The sequence below is a fragment of the Homalodisca vitripennis genome, chromosome 1 (genome assembly GCF_021130785.1).
Source record: "Homalodisca vitripennis isolate AUS2020 chromosome 1, UT_GWSS_2.1, whole genome shotgun sequence".
Classification (NCBI taxonomy): domain Eukaryota; kingdom Metazoa; phylum Arthropoda; class Insecta; order Hemiptera; family Cicadellidae; genus Homalodisca; species Homalodisca vitripennis.
The window spans coordinates 225,968,536-225,987,343 of NC_060207.1; the positions used below are offsets into that span (position 1 = coordinate 225,968,536).

Consider the following 18,808-nt stretch of genomic DNA (forward strand, 5'->3'; position numbering starts at 1 on the left):
CAAACTCCGCTGGTGGAGAAACAGATCAGTCCCTCCTTAGGTCTAGTGCAAGTTGTAACCTTATCCAGTAACCATGCAACTGTATAGAATACAATAAGAAATAGTTTTTGTCAAAATTTAAAAAATGTAATTGCAAAACTTGAACACAACTTTTTGAAATATGAAATTTTGACTAAAGGAAAATCACGCCTAACTTGTGGAACACATTGTTTTTAAAGAGCACAAGTTTATTAGTGGTAAAAACATCTTTGGAGGGTTGTGAAGCACATTTTCTATGTAAGAGAAAAAACAAATTGAATACAATATCCACCAATTATAAAGAATATCCTTTTTATTTAAAAAGCAATCAAGAAAGATGGTGAAATAAGTTCAAAAGAAACTATTCAGCCAGAATATTTACTTTGCAACATAAAATGCACAATTATTTGAAAAAAGATATTATATTAGAACTTTCACAAAATTAAGCAAACTAGTTAATATAATGTTTATTTGCTGCCATCTTTAGACTTCTTGTCTTTCGCCTCTTTGCCCTTGTGTAGGGACCCGACAGCCTGCCGCACCGCCTCACTCTGAGGATCCACTCCGGGCAGGTTCTCCAGCACACTCTGCAGGAATTCAGGGTCGTTTATCACTTCTGCGTAGTCCTCCACTTCCATTGGTGTTTCTGTAGGTTCATCTTTCTTCTTCTCCGCAGAGTCCTTGGTGGTGGTAGGTTCCTCTGTAATTAGAGAAAACATTAATACTCACTAACTATTTACTTCTTTACCAATTTCTTTTTGTTTTGATTCAAAAATTGCAACTTCCTTTCCATTTTAACATCGGCTATGGACATTGCCTGTCCTGTGACCAAAACAAGAGTCAAGCCTAGTCGACAGAATAATCTTGAACTACTAAATCCTGATATTGACCTGCTAAGGAAACAATTCCTGAAAGCTCAGGATCGTTATTTGTCAACCAACAGCCAAGAAGACAAAGTAAGGGCCTCAGCAAAGAAGAAGACATATGACCTTAAGTTGAAAGAAGTAAAAAAACAAACAAATGAAGCACATATTAACCAAGCCTCTAATAAAAGCAAAGCAATCTGGGAAACAATAAATAAAGTAAGACCTTCGAAAGAATCACCTCAAGAGGAGGAATGGCAGATTAACACTGGCTTGGAAAACAGTCTCCGACATTGGTGAGGTGGCAAATATTTTCAATGAATATTTCGCTACAATAGCAGAGAAAACTTTAAAGAAAAATAACAGTTACCAACAAAGGACAACACTTAATACCTACCTGACCTTACAGCTAACACTATTTCATCCTTTCAAACCTGCAAAATGTTGACGAAGTACTTGACACAATTAACAAATTGAAATCTTCTTCTACGTCTTCCGGAATAGATGAAGTTTCAGCTAATCTCCTAAAATCTTGCAGACTGGAACTCTGCCATCCTCTTTCCGATGTTATCAATAAATCAATGAGCCAAGGGGTATTTCCTTCTAAATTGAGACTCTCAAAGGTGTTTCCTCTACACAAACAAGGAAGCAAATATGAGATTCAAAAACTACAGGCCAATTTCTTTAGTTCCAACAGTTTCAAAGGTTTTGGAGAAAATAGTTTTGAGCAGATTAATGGATCATCTTAACACAAACCACTTAATTTCCTGACAGACAACACGGTTTTCTAGCGGGGAAATCAACCATTACAGCATTGACAGACCTAATCGAACACATAATTGACAATATTTGACGCAGGCAACACAGTCACAAGCACCTTTCTTGATCTCAGTAAAGCTTTTGATTGTCTAGATCACGGCTACTTTTAAGCAAATTGAGCTCATTGGGCATAAAGCACTCTGTTTTGAATTGGTTTGGCAGCTACTTAACAGGACGAAAACAAATAGTATCCATCAAGCATACTCTAAATGGAAAAAACAGAAAACTGGAATATCTTCCCCTCTACCCATAACCAGAGGAGTGCCCCAAGGATCTGTAAATGGGCCCAGTACTGTTTCTTTTATTTATATCAGATCTTCCATCCCATATAAACCACTTTAGTTATCCTGTCATATATGCTGATGACACAGTTTCTTGTATCTAGCAACAAATTAATAGAGCAACTTGAAATAAGCACCTTTATATCTGTTAATATGGCTCAACAGTACTGTCTGAACAATGATTAGTTTTCAACGAGTGCAAAACAAAACAGTTAATTCTAGGAAGACATGACGATGCAGTTTGCGAAACTCCAGGGTTGGAACGTGTCTTATCAACTAAACACCTTGGTGTCACTCTAGATGAAAAACTGTCTTGGAGCCACCACATTGACGAGATGTGCCACCAACTTAGCTCGGCTATTTTTGCCATAAAAAGAGTGAAAGCTACAAGTACATTTTGAGGCAACAAGGATCACTTTATTTTGCACTCTTTGAATCAAAGATCAGATATGGCATAATCTTATGGGGAAACAGTTCATGCAGTAATTTAAATAGGATTTTGGTCCTTCAAAAAAGAGCCCTTAGAACAATGGCTAGCCTTCAACCCCTTGACAGCTGTCGTGAAGTCTTTAAGAACTTTAATATTTTAACTGTGACATCCCTGTATATTTTAGAAGTTGTTTTATTTGCCTGCAGACTCAAGTTACCAAAAAAACAAAGACATACATGGGCGACAAACTCGCCATGCCGACGATTTCATCCTTCAATCCCACCGGACTGCCTTGTTTGAAAAAAAGCCTTCATATGCAGGGGCAAAACTATTTAATGTTCTACCTGACGAGTTGAAGACTCAAGATTCAGCTACAATGAGAAGACAACTTCGAGAATGGCTAATCAATAAATCAATTTACACAATGGACGAGTTCATGACACATGCTGGAGGGACTCCTCAGCATTGACTACAAAAATACCGGAAGAAACACTTTGTAAACCATCTTATTCTGGTTTCTATTCTACCTGTCTTTCTTACTGTAACTTGACGCTTATTTCTGGTTCTTTATGATTATGATTAAAGTATTATTGATTGATTGATTGATTTAGAATAAATTTATTTATTTTAGATTATTTATGATAATTGAAAAATTACATTACCTAATTTACTTAAATAGGAGATTGATAGTCGACACTATTGTTTTCACAATTACTAAAGCTTTCTTGGAGCAGTTACAAGAATTAACACGAGGCACAATTTGATATTGAGGTTTCACTTAATGGAACTTTACATTTAGAAATTTTGAGCCCCAAAAACCCCATTTTGGGGAAATGGCCCGAGTTCCATCCCTCCATCTTCATCCATCAAAAACTAAACAGAGTGTATCCATACTTTTAACTCACACGGTATATTCAACTTTCACAGTCTGGTATTTCGATCGCAGACAATTTTCAAAAATTAAGTGTTACTTAAACAAAACACTATGAAAACTTATATCTTCTCTCTTTTTTTGGATTTCAAACCTTAAACTTTACATAAAGTATGCATAAAAGCTAACAAAACAAGAAGACTGACAGTAAACAGACCAAAACTTTAAACTACGTGTCAGTGTTTTGACGCCTAAAAGAGAAAGTCAGTTCTTGAAATGTACTGATTCCGATTGTTATCACAAATAACAATGGCTAAAAATTACAATTATAAATGTTACAATTTCAAATCATCCTCATCAATAAAGATAGCTTGAGTTTCTTATGCATAAAATAACGTGCAAGCTAACGGTATACTCACGAGAATCTTGCAATGACATCTGCATGGCAAAGGCGATCTGCTCCTCCTCGGTCATGTGGCTGAAGTCAGGAGTGTGGTGGGGGGAGAGGGTCTGTGCCTCCTCCTGTTCCACAGACATTGCCAGGGCACGCTCCAGGGATGCTTCCTCACTGTCACCTGTCACATCTGTATTGTTAGAGACAAAATTCTGCTGCTTCAGACAGAATAAGATGAATTTCTTTGTTTAAAGGTTATTTTTGACGATGGAAGGATTGTGAAGGAAACAGGATTTTTTTTCCGGACATTTGTCATCGTTCAGTGAAACAAGAAAACAGTAACACTACGTTTCGAGATCTGCAATCTGATCTCTTCTTCAGGTAAAGAACTAACCTAATACATAATTACAAACTAAGTTAAAATAAACAAATCTTACTAAAGCGTTGTGGCACGCCTAAGTCAGGAATCACAACCTACATGTTGTTGTCAACTTCACTAACACTAAAGACATGCACTTAATACAAAACTATACAAAAACACTAATCATTAAAAGTAAACTACGGAATACAGGTCACAATGCGTCTTCACTCGTCTACTGACCACCTACGACTGACCAGAGGGACTAGCCAATGGCAATCGTGACGGCTGGCTAAAACAAGATGGCGGAAATACAAGGGAAGGGGAACAGGAATGGGCCCTTTCGTTATTATTGGTTCATGCGAGATGAACTTCTTAAAACCATATTGTGACTCCGCATTGGTTTATTACAAAATATCCGATCCGTTTGATACTTTTGGTTTTCTCTTTAGTTCATTTTTTAGATTGGCAACCAAAGCGGCCTAATCTCGACTGATGGTTGACTGATTGGTTGGTCTGCCAATTTAATGTATGTTGCCTCAATTAATTTCCTTTTGAAGAAATGTGGTTCCCGATGTATTATGTGGGCTTCATCCCAATTCATATGATGGTCTTCGGACCAACAATGGTGTGCAATTTTTGACTTTTCCTGTGAAACCCTTTCTCGTGTTTTCTTGTGTTCTTTTATCCTTACGTTTAGTGGTCTTTTTGTCTCGCCTATGTATTCCCTATTGCAGCTACATTTTATACTGTAAACACAGTTTTTTGGAATCCTGTGTGCCATTTTTTGGTTTTGTTTTTTACGAGACTTTGTCTAAGAGTGTTGTGTGTTTTAAACGCGGTTCTAATGTTGTACTTTCTACCTACTCTTCTAATTTTCTCCGATAATCCCGGCCACATAAGGGATTGACATAAACGCAAATTTATCACAAATCTGTTTTTCTGACTCAGGAATGATTCTTCTGGTTCGTTTGCACTTATTAATTACTAATTGAGGGTATCCATTGCTTCTGAGATCCGATTCAATTTTCTTAAAATTCTTCTTTTAGTCCATCTTTATTCTGAGCACAAGCTCTTTGCTCTATCAAACAACGAGTAGGCTACTCCTTCTTTGACAGATTTTTGATGGTTGGATTGATAATTTAAATATTTTCCTGTGTGTGTTATCTTTCGAAAAAAATAACACACAGAGTGTTATTAAGAGTATAGGTACTCTTTGTGTATTAAGAGATAGGGATGTCCTTAAGACAACTGTTTTTCGAAAGATAAACACACACAGGAAAATATTTAAATTATCAATCCAACCATCAAAAATCTGTCAAAGAAGGAGTAGCCTACTCGTTGTTTGATAGAGCAAAGAGCTTGTGCTCAGATAAAGATGGACTAAAAGAAGAATTTTAAGAAAATTGAATCGGATCTCAGAAGCAATGGATACCCTCAATTAGTAATTAATAAGTGCAAACGAACCAGAAGAATCATTCCTGAGTCAGAAAAAACAGATTTGTGATAAATTTGCGTTTATGTCAATCCCTTATGTGCCGGGGATTATCGGAGAAAATTAGAAGAGTAGGTAGAAAGTACAACATTAGAACCGCGTTTTAAAACACACAACACTCTTAGGACAAAGTCTCGTAAAAACAAAACCAAAAAATGGCACACAGGATTCCAAAAACTGTGTTTACAGTATAAAATGTAGCTGCAATAGGGAATACATAGGCGAGACAAAAAGACCACTAAACGTAAGGATAAAAGAACACAAAGAAAACACGAGAAAGGGTTTCACAGAAAAGTCAAAAATTGCACACCATTGTTGGTCCGAAGACCATCATATGAATTGGGATGAAGCCCACATAATACATCGGGAACCACATTTCTTCAAAAGGAAATTAATTGAGGCAACATACATTAAATTGGCAGACCAACCAATCAGTCAACCATCAGTCGAGATTAGGCCGCTTTGGTTGCCAATTCTAAAATTGAAACTAAAGAGAAAACCAAAAGTATCAAACGGATCGGATATTTGTAATAATAACCAATGCGGAGTCACAATATGGTTTTAAGAAGTTCATCTCGCATGAACCAATAATAACGAAAGGGCCCATTCCTGTTCCCTTCCCTTGTATTTCCGCCATCTTGTTTTAGCCAGCCGTCACGATTGCCATTGGCTAGTTCCCTCTGGTCAGTCGTAGGTGGTCAGTAGACGAGTGAAGACGCATTGTGACCTGTATTCCGTAGTTTACTTTTAATGATTAGTGTTTTGTATAGTTTTGTATTAAGTGCATGTCTTTAGTGTTAGTGAAGTTGACAACAACATGTAGGTTGTGATTCCTGACTTAGGCGTGCCACAACGCTTTAGTAAGATTTGTTTATTTTAACTTAGTTTGTAATTATGTATTAGGTTAGTTCTTTACCTGAAGAAGAGATCAGATTGCAGATCTCGAAACGTAGTGTTACTGTTTTCTTGTTTCACTGAACGATGACAAATGTCCGGAAAAATCCTGTTTCCTTCAAGATGAATTTGTGGATTTTCAGAATTTGTAGGAGTTATCGGAATTAATTAAATGAATTTATAGGATGATCAGAACCTGATAAAAAATTAGGTGCCAAAACAAATTTTCTGTAGTTACCTGGAATGGTGCTGAAATATTACTTTTTTCAAATTAGTTAAAACTAGTAGAAAAATAAAAGTGATCAGAACCTGATAAAAAATTAGGTACTCAACACTTTTTAAAAGATACTTGATCTTTCTGATGGATGACAAAAAATATATCACAACCCTAAATGGACTTTTGTCAATAGTTGACTTAAATCAAAGATCAATCTCCTATATGACACTTCTTTTCTGGTTTGATCAACTAAATTATTAAAATCATAATATTCCGGTTCACACTGATCATCTTCTTCAGATCTATTTATCCAATTATCTACACTCGGTTTTGGTTTAACATCTGTTATCTGAAGCACTCTACAGTAAGGACCAAATATTTCAAGAAGATTATGTTTCCTGGAGCACGACGTGAACCGGAAGACTTTGATATTAATTGACTTTGACTGCATAACCGTAAGAACTACGAAAACTATTATTCCTCACAATCAATAGTGAATAAAGAACAAATCCTATATGTAGTTACTTCATTTTAAAATTTAATTTTATATTTAACTTAATCCTTTCAGAAGCAATGACATAACAGAATATCACCAGAAGTGCTACGCTCAAGAGTAGGCTCAATATGCACCAAACTACTAAAAATTTTTTTTAATCACATTTTGACTGTGATAATTTGATTGATGTTAATATTAAGCTTAGCTCCTTATTAAGCAGTTCACCTTCCGTTTATTGGGGCGTTGAAATCTGATGCTGTCATATACAACTCCAGGAATTTGGAGCCATATCCATTTGACTCTTCCAAAAGAAGTTGGCGACAAATGAAGCTAAAAACGACCTCTTTGCATTGTCATTTTGACATCAGAGATTCCTAGACTACAAAATCAAGTGTAATCTAGATGAAGATGTATTCTCATTGCCTTATCAGGTGCACAATTGATAGGACTAAAATATTTTATACACAATCCCAAAGCACAACGTACCAACCGAGTTCTTTTTTTCATTTTTTTTATATTCTTGATAATGTAAACAAGGAAAAATCAACTACTGTATGGAACAACAAAATACTAATACTGAAGTAAATTACATTGCCAATAAATATACCCTTTTTGACATATTTTCTTTGTTGTGGAAAAAAGGCAAACTCAACATTGGCATCAGAAATATACCACTTGAACTAGAAGTGCTCATAAACATGCAAAGACTACGAAATTGCATGAGAAGCTTAAGCTAAACAGTTTTAGCTCTATATGACAAGTTTTCTCGTCAAGTATTACATAATTAAAGGTAAGTAAGTCCAGGTTTTCACAGTTAGTTCAGTATTTTTGCATCTTCTTGACAGACAACTTACTCTATGCAGTTAGCTAAAGTACAAATTTCATTATATAATTACCTTCTTTGATAGTGTCTGGGCGAGCAGTCTCTTTGCTCTCAGTGGTTGCTTTCCTTGCTTCCTGCTCCTGTCGCTGCCTCTGCTCCTCCATAGAGACTCTTAGAGCCTGCAAACATCATACCCGTAATGAATGGATCATTACTTTTTCTATGACACTTATAAGCACAACCAGGACTGAAAAACAGAGGTGATTAAAAGATTATAAAGATGTCAGAAACGCAGTTTCTTCTCGGTGAACAATCAGAATTCTCAGGTACTCGTGACCACAGATTATACAGAAGTTATGGAATGTCTTTCCAGAGAACCTGGGCAAAATCAAAAGAATTCAGTTTGATTTGCTAAGACACATTCTACTAACTTAGCAAATCTTATAAATGAATTTACAACGCCTAATGAATTTAACTAAATAATTTCATAACCCTACTTATCTACATGATAATTTACAAAAGAATGTCAATAAACAACGTTCCCTAGTATGAACAAGAGACTAAACTCTCAAAAAATGTTGAGAATGTCAAAACGCTATCTTTGGATACTTTTGAACCGCACTAGTTTTTAAATGCATATCCTAATTATTCCCTTTGAAAATATAATGTGGGATCTGACAACAATCTTTGTAGCCACTTATAGCTAATTTTGTTAAGGGGAAATATAATTCAAACTGTATTCTCTTCAAAATAAATAAAAGTCCAAAAACTCAAAAGTTGATTTAGCTAATTTTAGACTTTTTGTGTTTTTGGAAATACATATCACTTCCAAAAAAACAGGAGGAGATGTAGTCCCTCACTTTGAAAATATTCATCATATTGTAAGATCCCAAAACATGGTTTTCAGCTACTTTTAAACTGTTTTGTATTTAACTTTTTTAGATTAAAAGTATCACATTGCAACAAATAATCACTATAAATGGCTTTTGCCACTGTTGTCAGGCTGAAGTGTGTAATTCCTAGTCGGTTTTGAGTTAATTTGATGGAATAATTTAAACATCCGCCATTTTAAAACGGGTAAAAGTATTTTGTTCATATTTTATTTTTTTTTTAAGTCTACCAAAGGTTAATACAATTCTCAAGTTTCATTAACTTTTATCTTAACTGATTCAAAAGATATAATGTTTTTAATTAAAAAAACAGTCAGACAGATAGATGGAAAACTAAGGGTTTTAGGACATACGTTCATAAGATCTTTTTTCCTCATTTTTATGTATAGAACAAAATCCAAAAGTATTGGAACACTTTAACAAAACACTATAATTAATTTTCAACTTCTGTGTTAAAAATAAAATTTTAATGTAAGTTCAAAGCAATGTAAGTTAATAATATTGCAATATTAAGTGAACACATCAAGCCGTTTTTATAGGCAACAAATAAATAAAGCAACATAAAACACTTGCAAGAGTTGATCACTTCAAAGCTATCTATCTTTTATGAATAGTAAAAATAAAGTATTTTTGGAAATTAAACACATTACAATTTGTTATGTTAACGGCATAATAGTTATAACAGATAATAGTTTAAATTATATTATGAGAGGGCATCTGTAACTGCTTTTTGCAACATTTTGTGATTGTAAGTTTGAACACTTTTTGTAGCTTTCAAAATACTGTAGAAAGAACTCAAAAGAAAGAAAGTAACAAAACTATGACTCAATTAAAATACTGCATCGCATATAGCTGCTGGTAACTTGCAATGAGTATCACGTCACGTCCTAGACCAATATTGACTCTTAAGCTAAGTCAATCATCGTTGTAGATGTACAGGGGATAGAAAACACTACATTAATTTGTATTTTATATCTCTGATCTGCTTATGAATTATGTGAAACACATGCTTTGTTATCACCTCTTTTTTTCCAGTTAAGTATAAGTACAAGTATCTTGATACTATGGAAACAAAAGTTTTCTTATGATTAAACTTGTATTACTCTATTTTTTTATTGCAATGTGGGGATCTGAACCTGTAAAAATCTTGTGGTTAGGTTAACAACAGTAACACTATTAATTGTTATCAGAGTAGTAGATTTATATTTTTATGCTTTTCTAAATATATAATTGACCAAAAATCAGCAAAGTATCATGAAAAAATAAAATATGTTACCAAAGCAAGCTCAGGATCTTCATTGGGATCAACTCCAAACTCAAAACCAGCACCTCCCAGACCAGCTCCACCCATGCCGTCTTCACCCTGGATTAAAAAATGTACAATCAATAATTGTTTATTGAAGTTCACCTTATTATACAATTAGAATTCTATAAAAATACAAAAATTGTGTACACCACATGTATCATATTTGTTCAATATAATATAATGTAAAGAGCATTAATCAATTTTATATACCTACTTTTCAGAACAAGTTCAATTTGAAAACAGAAAAACAAGAATTTTTTATCCGATTTTACACCAGTACTCGAATTTCATTATCCAAACTCTGTGGAATTCATGATGTATAAGTACACATATTTATAGCGTAAGTTTTATAAATTCTGATACATAATTGGTGTGTACAATCTTAAAGTCTGTGAGTTGTAGCCCTAACTACGCCTCTTTAATAAAGATATTTTTCTTTTCATTTCATTTTCAAATAATTTATTTTTTTTATATAACAGAGTTCAACTCCCAAGGCAATTATTTAATTAAAACTTCCTGGAGACAAACATAAAAATTGTAAAAACAGATTTTTAAAATTCTTATTTTTATTATTTTAATCCTCAGTTGGTGAATTACTTATTTTAACCCTTCAAGTGCTGAATAACATTTAGCATGAATACAATTAGCACGCATTTATGGATTTTTTTAAAAGTTCTAATTTTTGCCAACGTTGTATTTAATTTGTTTCTCTTGGAAGAAGAAATGATAAACATAAACATATTTTTTGAGAAAAGCTCTACCATTAACATTTTGCATCATCAGACGAAATGGTGATAGCAAAATTGCTTGGTTAGTGATTTATTTTGGGATTCTAGTTGACTTCTCAACAGTCATAAATCAATATATTTACCCATTCCTACCCATTTGCTGTACTTCCATAATGTACACAAAAAATTGAAATAAGACCATACAGATATTAAAGTATGCCACAATTTATGCAATTCTGTGGGTTTGGAAAAATCTGTATACTGCAGTGCTTTAAGGGTTAATTTATTTGAAGACGTTCTATAAGTTTATTTTTTATATAGATGATGTTTCTATCAGTTCAATTCAATGTCCTTTTAACTTCTATATTGTTTTCTATTGCGGATATGAAACATAAAAGGAGGATTAGAGACATTCAAAAGTTTTATCAATAGATTTAACCCTTAGCGAGCCACAAATAAATGACCAAAACTAAGAGCCATACACCTTAAAAATAAAAAAATTCACACATACCAAAACCAATTTTTTTTAATAATTCTTATAACATAAGGGGTAAAAAAACGACAAAATATTTTTTTTCATTCTTTATTGTTAATTTACAGCCAAAAAATGGTAAAATCATAATTTCACTGAAAAAATTTAATTTTGACATTCTATGTGTTCATATATAAAATTAACGATAGTTGAACACAATATTATTGTAATATTTTACAAAAAACAAGCATATAGTAATTTGTATTTAGAGAAAATATAAAGAATATAGTAAAAATTTATATATACAAATTAAATAAAAGCAATTAAACTAAAAAAAAAAAACTTGACAATAAAGCCCTACATCATGATATTAATACATAAACTACACTGCACATTGATAAAAAATATTGATTAACACCAAAATTGAAATGATAAATACGCGGATCGAAAATGGAAGGGCGCATAAACATTTAACCTCATGGATGGCTACGGGCGGACTGAGCGCGCGTCATAGACGTCGTTGGCTCTGCGGGAGACTATGAACATCCGGCCGGCCGCCCGCTATTTTGTCGATCGAACAAGAGCCGTGACCTTCAAAATAGACACGAATGGTTGTCTCTTGTTTAAATAAACCTTATTTAACCGTTTTTACTAAGTTTGTTACCCAGAAATGCTTTTAAATAATATTAAAATAAAAAATTTATTTTGCATCAGTGGACGTTGTTGGCTTTTAGCGCTAGTTTAGGCATGACGTCTAGTAACTTCATTGGTTCGGTAAGGGTTAACAAACGTACCATAAAAAATTAATTTAAAAATATAATATTTATTAGAATGTTGACAAAATAGTAGAGTGAACTCAACTCACCTGGATGACAGGAGAAGAGATGAGGGCCTCGGAGAGGTGGGGGCCGGGGGGGACAGTGACCAGGTGACTTCCTCCTCCATCCTTGCCATTTAACGCGTTCACAAATGAAGTCAGCAACTCAGTGTTCACAATCTGTTAAAATGTTATTTCCCTATAAGACACATTACAGACAACTTCTGCCACACCAACATTGTTTTAGGGGCCAATAGAATTTGTAGGAATAGAATAAACAATACATTTATTATGCTTAAAATTTGTACACTATGACAGAAACAGCAGCTGACCCAGTGTTATCACTTTGAGAAAGAGGCAATAGGACTGTCTCTTTCTGATCTTATCCTTTCCTGTTTTCCATTCTTCTGATTCCCCAGGGCTTTGTGGGGTTTCTTTCAGGAGTTTCATACTCATAAAAGATAAAAAACTACTCCTTCAAGAAACTGATCGCAACCGAAATAAAAATCTTATAATGACAAGTTAGTTGAATGAATGGAAATGAAGAACCGAGTGTGGTCGGTTTAATCACATAAACGTCTCTGAATGACCTAATTTTATCTCAAATTATTCCTATAATTATCATAATTTTACTCTTGTCACACAAACACAATTCGTCTGCTCTCAAATAATTGGGACTAAACTGTATATATCAAATCTGTTTAAAATATTTAAGTTATTCTTCTCTCGGCATGTCCAATTTCTTTTATCATGTGTGATAGTCCCACATCACATGATATGCAATTTCACCAAAAAGTAACATCAAAGCAATTGAAACAATACAATACGTTTTTAGTTGCACACAGAACGTTCAATCTACATTCCAACAAAATTCTGGATTGAACACTTTGCCTCCATTTAAAATTTTGAATTTGACTCAGATTTTTTGTTGTAATTATGATCTGTTTACCAATTTGTAGTAACCACATACCAATTATTTTATCAGAGCACTGATTGTATGAATAATCATTATCAGAACTAAGCAGCTACAGAATACAAAAACCAATGATTTTCCTCTTCTATTGTATTTTTCATCTGAACTTAATGTTCATGAGTAAAGTGTTCTACATTCTGTATAAACACATATTTCCCAGAAAAATTTACCATTTCACATAATATTATAGTATACATTTCAACTGAGGAAAACCCATGCACAATATTAAATCATTTGAGCGAGACATATATGTTTGATGATTATTTTTAAAGAAGGGTTTAAATATGCTCCAAACATGATGACCATTTTTAATTTTTAAATTAGTAGAACCAGATCTATGGTTAAAAATTTTAATTTATAAAAGAAAAGTTTATGAGTTTGAGCATACTCTGACGTTACACGTGAGAACAATTAAAATATCACATTACAATGATAGCCTCCCTCTTAACCTGCCACCACTTAAGACACCACACTACTTTGTTTTCAATAAATCAATATCTTTTTAACCGGCCTCATCCAAATAAGATATTGTTTGAACTGGTCGAGATCAGCCAGAAATGAACAAAAGCGATGCTTCAACTACACTCCGACTCATACGGACCTGCTGCAGCGTGAAATCTTTACCTTTATTCCTCACGCTTGGAATTCTTTTTTAGTTCGTCTAGTTTTCGAGGTGTGTTGTCGTTAGGGCACATCAGTTTATCCGGCCAAATCATTATCTGGTCAGGTCTCCAGTCCTAAGGTGGCTGGATAAGAGAAAGGTTACTGTACTGTTTTAAGGCAACAAAGACTAACAATCGGAGGATAAAAAAAAGGATAAATGGATTATGTGCTTATCCATTTTTTGTGTTGATAAGCACAAACTGATGGTGCAAGCAAAAAACATTGTGAATTGGCCTGCTGACCAATCGTCACATTCTTAATTACCTCCTCTCCAAAGCTGACAACATCCACGTTTACTTTTTCTTTCTTCAGTCGTTTGGCCAGTTTTACCAGTTCCTTCTCCTCGGTTTCAACTGGACTTCCAACAAAGGCCACGATACGCATCTTGTGGTTCTTGCCTTGTCTGTGCTTCAATGCAAGCTGAAATTGAAGTGCAGTGTTAAACATTTGATTAACACAACAACAAAAAAATACAGGTCAGAGAATTTTACATTTATAACCAACAACAGTGATATCTTCTATTCTTTTTTTTTAATTACATTCATTCTGTAGTAATCTTTTAAATGTACAGGAAAATTTATTGATGACAAATAAAACATAATTTTTTGACTACAATCTAATTTACTGATAATGTTTTTACGTATTTTACTACAAGAAATGTTATAATATTGCAAAGTATTTTAATCATTGCATATGAACTTAGATTATGTTCAATTTCCAGAATATCACTGCAAACCACATGGGATTTAATGTATCTGGTCTTTTAAACATCTAACTAAAATGTAAACACATAAAATGTTTGTACGAGGGTCGTCCATAAAGTAACCGCCGTTTGGGCGTGGCGCGATAAGTAGTGGGGGTAGCGCCGCCATTCTCACATCAGTGTACGCAGCCGTTCAGTACGCTTCTAGCTGTGCAAGGGAGAGCATCGTGCGATCGCGCGTTCTTTTGTTACAACGCAAAAACATGAGCGCCGTGATAGAAAATCCCGCCAAGTGTGAAGTTCGTGGTGTAATAAGATTTCTGTGATCGAAAATTTACACAGCAGCTAAAATTCATCGTGAATTGAGTGCGGTGTATGGCCCAAACACTATGAGTCCGTCAATGGGTTCGTTTTTTTTTTTAAAATGGAAGAACGAACGTTCACAATGAAGACCGGAGTGGTAGGCCATCTCGTCAGTGATGACTTGGTGAACAAAGTGGATGAGAAAATTCGCAAGAACCGTCGCTTCACAATCTCGGAACTTTCGGATCATTTTCCTGAAACCTTTTACTGTGAAACCTTAAAATGGCTACGACGAGCGATTCAAAACAAGCATCATGGTCTTCTGACATCTGGTGTTGTGTTTGTCCATGATAACGCGCGCCCTCATACAGCTCAAAGAACAACAGAACTTTTGGAAAAGTTCAAATGGAACGTTTTTGACCCACCCCCCCTACAGCCCGGACCTGGCTCCCAGTGATTTCTATCTTTTCCCGTACATGAAGCGGTGGATTGCATCTCAGAGGTTTGCGAGTGAAGAAGAGCTTCAAAACGCTGTGACAGGTTGGCTACGTTCTCAGGCGGCAGATTTTTTTAAAGACGGAATTTCAAAAACTGTTAAAAGATATGATAAGTGCTTGAATTTGTATGGTGAATATGTAGAAAAGTAGGGAAAAGCTGTAGTTTTAACATTTATATAATAAACTTTTTGTATCTCAACTGGTTTATTTTTTATTTCAAAACGGAGGTTACTTTGTGGACGACCCTCGTACTTGTTACATGAACAGTGTTTGTTACAAGGCATTACTTGAAAAAAAATATTGTAAATCTAATTACTTTTAAAGTAATTCACAACTTTAAAGTATTATTTATTATCTACTTCTCAGAGCTATGTAACAGAAAAAAAAAAAATATTACTGGATTTAGATTTTATAAAACATTTGTATCATCAAAGTCTTCTGGTTCACAGAGCGTCAAAACATTGCTTACACAATTAATTTCTTTTAATCAACATGGTGTAAACTGGAAGACTGATTCATTGTTTAGGCAGGCTTTCTAAGTCTAAGAACTAATACATGAATCACAGTCACAAAAAAAATATTAATACAGCTTCCTTCATCAATAATATTTAGAATTGTACATATGATTCTACCAATGAAAAAGAATTTTGTGTTACTTACGTGAGCAATTCTAATTCCAGTGAGAAGATTAATATTCCCTTCAGGTTGGACTTGATGTAACTTTGATATTACTCTTCCAGTATCAGAGGTCAGTGTAGCCAATACCTCAACACTAAAAATAATTAAAGACAACGTTGTAGATAAACACCATAAATAAAAGTGCATCCATGTATTATAATTTGTAAACAAATTTAGAAATGTGAGAAAGATACAAATATCTATGTACAAACATTCCAAAACTTATTCTCTTCAATATATTCAAAAAATTAAGAACTTTTTAATCCATTTAGGTGCTGATTTACTAATATCAAAATGTTCTTAACTTGTCATTACACACCCCGCTGTTTGTGCATAAGTACACATCCTGCAGCTTAACCCTCCGAGCGTCCATCATATTTCCCTAAACGTCCACCTTTTTTATAGGGTTGCATAATTCATAAAAAAATCTTAAGAATGGTTTAAATATAGAGTATTATACATCATTTTTCTCGTAAAGACTTACAGAATATGATTATATAAAAATTAAAAATAAAAAAAAAATTTTTTTTTGCAACAGCCTATGAAAGGGAAAAAATATTTTAGAAAATATTTTTATAATATAAATAAAAGTATCCACATGTTATTGTTATATTACCTCTAGAACAATTTCATAATAGGCAAATTATACCAAATTTAGTCATGAACACATAAATATACAGGGTTATAGGGTTCTGTGAATATATTCATAATGTTATACAAACTTACATGGATATGCACAAATTTGAATTTTTGCCTATTTGGTGTTGCTAAGTAGCACAACAATAAAAATTATTTTCATGCAGTTAAATGCTTTTGTTATTTACCTTTTTTGAAGTAGTTTGTAGATTAGATGAAGAAACGATGTTTTTTACAACACAAAAACTATAACACACACACACACACACACACACACGAAAAAAAACACTTATTATTTACATTATATACAAAAAAACTGTTCACAGTTTTATTCATTGTCGTCTTGTCCATCTGGGTGCTGCCTTTTTATCCCTTTAAGGGACCTTCTGAAGTGCTTCATTTTGCTGAAGCAATTGGGATGAACCCCACAATTGCATGCTTCACACCACCAATAGCTGCGTTTTTTACAAACAGGACATACCCTTTGATTGTTCCCTGGTAGGTGTGCCAGTGCATGTTCTACTGATGTTGGAGCAGGCTGAGGGGCTACTTCTTCTGGTGCTGTTCTTGTGAGTTCATCAATTAGAACCATCACAAATTTTCTTCTGGGCATAGGCTTGTCTGTATTTTTTGAATATAAGATGAAGGAGTCGAAAATTGCCATGTCAAGGAGATTATAAAAAATTTTTTTCCAATAGCGAGTGGTGGTCCGCGAGCATGATATGTGATAGATGGATTTATCTTTCATGTCCACTCCAACCCATGTATAAATTATATTGCTGTATCATGTATGGCTTTACAGCCTCATGGTGACTTTTTTTGCTTTGAACTCGTAGATCTTGGCATGACAAGCTGTTGACAAAAGGTATACTGGTTTTCGGGTTATTTTTTTGTTTGTACCCTACTGCTAACACAGGCCCTCTTCTAAAATAAACACTCTGTTGTTCACCTAATTTAGTTGACAAGACACTCTTTGACAAATCTTTGGTCCTCTTATTCACAGTTCCAGTAAGGTAAGTGTCCTTCTCAAACAAGGATTCAGCGAGTGGAAGCTTTGTATAAAAATTGTCTGTGAAGAGGGTGGTAAAAATTTGTTTAGAAGCCTTGTTTGTGTCATTAATTCCATTATAACTTTCTGAGTAAATGGATCATTGCCGTCTTGGAGAAAGTCTTTACCACTATATAATGCCGTGTGCAAGATATATCCAGTCTCACTGTCACATATTTCAAATTTTTTAATCCCAAATCTGGCGTGTCTTTTATTTGGCATGTTACTGTATGAATACCGATCGATTTTTCATACCTATCATACTTTCATCTATCGATAGGTTTTGATAGGGAACAAAATATGTTTTGAAGGCATGATTAATTGAGTCCATGAACTCTCGAACCTTGACCCAGGGGTCGTACCCTGGTTCTCCCTTTTTTAGAGTGTTTGCCGAAGTCAGATGGAGAAATGACGAAATGAGACAAAAACGATTGTAAGACATTGTCTGTCCAAACCAGGGAATGTATTGGTTGCTAAGGGTTGCCCAATAATCTTTTACATTTTGTTTCCGGATCATTCCCATATTAATAACTATGGCAATGAACCGCTTCATCTCAGCTATTGAAACATCAACCCATCGCTTGCATCTAGATGTTGGTTTCATTTTACCTCCAGTTCTTTTTTCATCCAATTTTTTTTGAAGCATACAAATTAGTTTCATTACATAGCAAAAACCAGATTGCTTGGGTAAAAAATAAAGAGAAGTATGCCAAAGGTGAACAATTTCTTGGAGGACAGTTTTTGATCCCCGGATTCCTCACACGAAATTTTGATGGCAGATCGACTGGGTTTTCAGAACCTGGGTATACTCGAACCCACACTGGCCCAGGAGGTGCAGGATGAACTGGGATCTCAGGACGATAATCATTGTCGGATTCGTTCCCAGCTGGGCTAGAGCCGGACCTAGGCCTTTCGCTTTCCTCATTACTAGAATCCAAATCTGATGCATTTGGCTCATAATCGTCATCTGAGCCAGATGAATAGTCACATAGGTCATTATCTATATCTGAATTACCTTCCGATACATCTCCTAGGGATATTTGATCATCGTCTAGGTTATTTTCGTCTATGGATGTAGTAGGGACTGCCTCAACTTCAGAATTATCAAATTCACTTACATCGGTCAATGATAAGA

General features: G+C 34.3%; 1 protein-coding gene across 1 annotated transcript in view; it reads right to left on the reverse strand.

Annotated features, from left to right (window-relative positions):
- Positions 1-380: 380 nt before the first annotated feature.
- LOC124353101 (26S proteasome non-ATPase regulatory subunit 4-like) overlaps positions 381-18,808 on the reverse strand; it is a 30,317-nt gene continuing 11,889 nt past the window's right edge. Inside the window, exons 3-9 of the mRNA XM_046802924.1 lie at positions 15,972-16,083; positions 14,073-14,228; positions 12,221-12,352; positions 10,126-10,212; positions 8,033-8,138; positions 3,702-3,857; positions 381-718 (exon numbers count right to left, since the gene is read on the reverse strand). Coding sequence (XP_046658880.1) covers positions 486-718; positions 3,702-3,857; positions 8,033-8,138; positions 10,126-10,212; positions 12,221-12,352; positions 14,073-14,228; positions 15,972-16,083 — 982 coding nt within the window. The 3' untranslated portion in view covers positions 381-485. The remainder of the gene's footprint in view (positions 719-3,701; positions 3,858-8,032; positions 8,139-10,125; positions 10,213-12,220; positions 12,353-14,072; positions 14,229-15,971; positions 16,084-18,808) is intronic.